This window comes from Sinocyclocheilus anshuiensis, unplaced genomic scaffold (assembly GCF_001515605.1).
Source record: "Sinocyclocheilus anshuiensis isolate Anshui unplaced genomic scaffold, SAMN03320099.WGS_v1.1 scaffold454, whole genome shotgun sequence".
In the NCBI taxonomy this organism is placed as follows: Eukaryota; Metazoa; Chordata; class Actinopteri; order Cypriniformes; family Cyprinidae; genus Sinocyclocheilus; species Sinocyclocheilus anshuiensis.
The window spans coordinates 2,426,169-2,431,023 of record NW_015548217.1 but is presented as its reverse complement, the minus strand read 5'-3'; the positions used below and the strand labels follow the sequence as shown (position 1 = coordinate 2,431,023).

Here is a 4,855-nt window from a genome sequence, read left to right as displayed (position 1 = left end):
TTGGATATTGCTACAAATATACCCCAGCGACTTATGACTGGTTTTGTGCTCCAGGGTCACATACAATTCATTTTACACATATAAAATTTAAATGATAGAAATATAAAACATAAAATATATAATATTTAAAAAATATATGCAAACACTACTGTTCAAATGTCTGGGGTCTTTAAAATTTGTAACTGTTTTTGAAGGTCACTTTTGCTCACCGGACTGCATTAATTTAATCAAAAACACAATAAAAAACGTAATATTGTGAAATATTATTACAAATTAAGCATTGATTTTTTGTAATATTGTAAATGTCTTTACTGTCACTTTTTATTAATATAATACATCTTTGCTGAATAAAAGTATTAATTTATCTCGAAAAAATAAACTAATTAACTTTACAGACCCTAAACGTATGACTGTTAGTGTGTATTTATAAGAGAAACAGTAGAAAATGTGTCTTAAGATTGGGAATTAGTTGGTTTTTATATAGTTCCTCACATGGGGATCATCAAATCTGGGGGTCTGTGGCAGCAAATTTGAGACAACACTCAATGTTAAGCAATCTATGGCCACATTGCAAACTCTCTCACCTCGAGCCTTCTGTCTTAGTGCTGATTTAAGCAAGGCAGCTTTGAGAGCTGCTTTTGTGTCTTCTGAAATTGCCCCCTCTTTTTTTGTTCCTTCCCCGGTTGTCGCTTTCCCTCCTTTGCCCAGGGAACGAGTGAGATTTTGAGAGAGCGACTGAGCCTGGGACTGTGTGAGAGAGAGTGAAGGGATCGACTGAGGAAGACTTGAAGTGGGCGGAGTCTGAGAGACAGGGTGGGACGGAATCATTTGATTGGACGAGTCAAGCTCCTCCTTTGTGCAGTTCGTCACCAGTTCGGTAAACGACGCATCCTTGTCCGTGGGAGTGGTCAGATCGATGGTCTCAGGCTGGCCATCAGAGTTCGCGCTGGGCATGTCCACATCCTGGCAGCTTACCTGAGCCAAATGCGGCAAAATCTGAGTAAGGTGATGTGGAGCTTGAAACGAGTTTGCATTCGTCTGAGTTTGCGTAGTGTCTGTAGGTTTAAAGTTGAGATTTGTGCGAGTTTGTGCTGTTTCTGTCAAGGTTTGAGACTGCGGAGTCGCGCAAAGAGTGCTACCAGACACCCCAACCCCCGCCGAACTAGAATGGAGAGGCCTAAACTGGATCTTCTTCCTGACGCCCTGCTTCTTCTTATGGAAGTCCTTGATTTCTGCTAGTATAGCTTCTTTGATTTGTTCTTTGCCCACTGGCTGTCGATCAAACTCAAAATCAAAGGCAGGAACGCACACTGGCTCATCATCTGCGTCGTGGTACTTGGCGAGGTAAGGGTGTTCGAGGGCTTGACATGCACTGATGCGCTCACGAGGGTCAAATCTGAGCATTGCGCCCAACAAGTCCAATGCACTGGGCTCAGCTTGCGGATACAGTGCTCCAAGCGGCTCTGCTGCTTTTGAAGGGAGGCTTCGCACGTAAGAACGCACACGGTCTGACCCTATCGAGCCGATGATGCTCTCGGGTGGCGTTCCCAAAACCGAAAGAATCAGCTGAAGCTGATGCACATAGTTTTTCCCTGGAAACATCTGCCTCCTGCCGAGCATCTCGCCAAAGATGCAGCCAACAGACCAGAGGTCGATGGCCAAGCTGTAGTGATGAAGCGACAACATGAGCTCAGGAGCGCGGTACCAACGTGTGGCCACGTATTCGGTCATAAATGAACGTGACTCTCCGGAGTGGGCCGCGCTTAATCCGCGCGCCATGCCGAAGTCGCCTATCTTCAGCTCGCAGTTTTCATTCACCAGCAGGTTGGACGGCTTGAGGTCACGGTGAATGACGTTGGCCGAGTGAATGTATTTCAGGCCTCTTAACAGCTGATACAAGAAATAGCGTGTGTGTTCTGGGGTCAGAGGTTGGTGGGAGTGAATAATCTGATGCAGGTCACTCTCCATGAGATCAAGAACCACGTACCTAAAGAATGAGAGTCACTTTTAGCACATTAAATATGAGAGAATATGCTTGCTGCTTTGAACTCAAGCTTACACTGATTTGAAAGCCGAGTGAGGGACCACAGGCTGCAGAATGTCTTTAATGGCGATGATGTTGTCGTGTTTGAAGTGCTTGAGAATCTTCAGCTCTCGCAGAGTGCGTTTGGCATTCGTCACAACCTCAAAGGCATTAGGGATCTTCTTTATTGCCACCTGCTGGCCTGAATGCATAAATAAGTTCAGATATTAGACAAATTACCAAATATCTATCCAAACAGATTCAGAAATTCAGAATTAACAGATATACACCTAGATATACACCTTATTTTTCAACACAGAATAAGCTATTTTCCAATTCAATAGTGGCTATAGGTAAATGACTAAAAGAATAAGTGTAAACACTAAAACTATTTGTGCTACAAACTAGTGTGTTTATGATTACAATAATAAATTAAAGCTGCAAGCAGTGATGAAAGGGCCCTCGCACCCGGACTCACCGCCACCTGGTGGCTTTAGGAAAACAGCAAACGGTGAGCAATATGCATTTAAAGTGTTAAATATAGGAGGAATATGTCCAAGTCATTTATATGTGCCAAACTTCCTGCTGCCAGCTGGTGGCGCTATAACTATAACTGAATATTAGCATGTAGATCTCTTCAGGCCAGGACATTTATCAAACATGTGAAGTTTGGTGCAGATTGAACATGGTATGTTTTAAGTTAGTGCAAAACAAGTCATATCCTGTTGCCAGCAGGTGGCGCTATGATTATAACTGAATATTGGTCTTTAGATGTGTTCAGGCCAGGACTCTTATCAAACATGTGACGTTTGGGGCAGATCAGACATTGTATGCATTAGTTACAGCAATTTCCTGTTTCATGGCATTAACAGCATGGTTTAGCACTTAGTAAGTGTTGCTAGCATGTTTGAGCATGTTTCTAGCATGTTTAGCACACAATGGCATATTTTAGTGTGTTGCTAATAGTGCATCACAAGTGTTAAACATGTCACTTCCTGTTGACAGCAAGTGGCGCTATGACTATAACTGAATATGGGCATGGACATGTGTTCAGGCTAGGACTCTTATCAAGCGTGTGAAGTTTGGGGCAGATCGGACATTGTTTGCCTGAGTTACAGCAACTTCCTGTTTCATGGCGAAACATCAAATTTTGTCAGGCCGCCAGGGACACGCCCTTTGACGAAAACGCAACATCTTTGCAATTTAGCGTCGCAAAGGCCGTATGATCACACTCACCAAATTCGAAGATGATCCGATTAAAACTGTTGAAGGAGTTCGTTAAAGTACGACGCCTGAAAATGGCAAAAACTGCACAAAAATCGTAGAGAAAATAAAAAATAGCTCACTTCCCGTTGGGTTTCGGATGTTGTACCAGGAGACTTTTTTTTGTAAGTATTGGTGTGTTACATGTGTGTACCGAGTTTCGTAAACGTACATGAAACGTAGCAGGAGGGGCACTTCGTTTAAATTTTATAGGTGGCGCTATCGAGTTATTTTGCCACACCCACTTCTGAAACCCATATCAGAAGTACATTTTCGCCACCTCGTGCAAAGTTTCGTGAGTTTTTGAGCATGTTTAGGCCCTCAAAAATGTGAATATTTTAGAGAAGAATCGGAAGAAGAAGAATAAACGGAGCAATTCCAATAGGGTCCTCACACCATCGGTGCTCGGGCCCTAATTAAAATTATATGAAAACAAATACCAGTTTGCAAAATCAAGCATCATAACAGCAATTTTTGTACAGCTAAAATAACTAGAAGTGACACTAGAAGCCAAGTAAAAAAAAAAATGGCAGTGTCCGCTGTTACATCAAAATAAAGTGGATACATAAAATTTACATTTATGCATTTTTGGCAGAAATAAATGTAATAAAAAAATGTAATTAAAAGAAATTAAATGAACAGTATGTTCATAATTAAGATAATACATTAAAATAATATGGTAAGACACACCAATGTGCAATTTTAAGCAGCAAAACGAGCAGTTTTGTACAGCTAAAAATAGCTGGAAGCCAATGAGACCGGAAGCGATACATTTTTACGGGAAGAATAAGGTGGATAGGAACATTAATTGATTATTTACATTTTGAATCAAAATAATTACATGATCAATCCATCGATGCATCGCGATTCTCTCTCCAATGATTCAGAATCGATTCTCAGCGTAGTTTTGCGCTCGATGACGCTGAGTTTGCTTTAGAAACACCCGTATTCTACTTGCTTCCAATTCCTCACACACATACACCACTCGAACCTTCCGTAAAATAATCTTTCATACAGTTCAGAAAGGTTGAAACGAATTGCAAGGACATTCGCGGGCTTCACTGCACAGGATGCGCTGTGAGAGACGCGCGCTTTGTTTGATGTTACACTTGAAGTGTGCAGTCTCGCCCGTCGGTATTTTCCTTACAAATGCTCTACGAAGTCATCATTTATGTGGTTTGGAATGCAGTGGACATATATTTAAAATATGAACCTCACTAACAGAAGGCTGCTTTCAATTTCAAATGACGCGCGCTTTGTTTGTGAATATATCAGTTATATATAAAGTGGGTACGGAAAGTATTCAGACTGGCTGCAATATAACAAAGAGTGAAAAATTGAAGGGGGTCTGAATACTTTCCGTACCCACTGTATATGTTTAAATATATAAGTCCACTGCATTCCAAACCACATAAGCAAGTAGCAAATAATAAAAATGGTTTAATGCACTTGCGTCTCAAAATGGTTTTATGATGCAAAATTAATGTAAACACAGCCAGTTATGTCTTAAAGGGGTCATATGATGCGATTTCAAGTTTTCCTTTCTCTTTGGAGTGTTACAAGCTGTTC

The 4,855-nt window shown here is 41.3% G+C and overlaps 1 protein-coding gene across 1 annotated transcript in view; it reads right to left on the bottom strand.

The window, feature by feature from the left end:
• Positions 1–4,855, bottom strand: part of LOC107654010 (mitogen-activated protein kinase 7-like) — a 14,378-nt gene that overhangs the window by 4,043 nt on the left and 5,480 nt on the right. Inside the window, exons 3-4 of the mRNA XM_016440883.1 lie at positions 2,060–2,225; positions 585–1,987 (exon numbers count right to left, since the gene is read on the bottom strand). Of these exons, the coding sequence (XP_016296369.1) occupies positions 585–1,987; positions 2,060–2,225 (1,569 nt within the window). The remainder of the gene's footprint in view (positions 1–584; positions 1,988–2,059; positions 2,226–4,855) is intronic.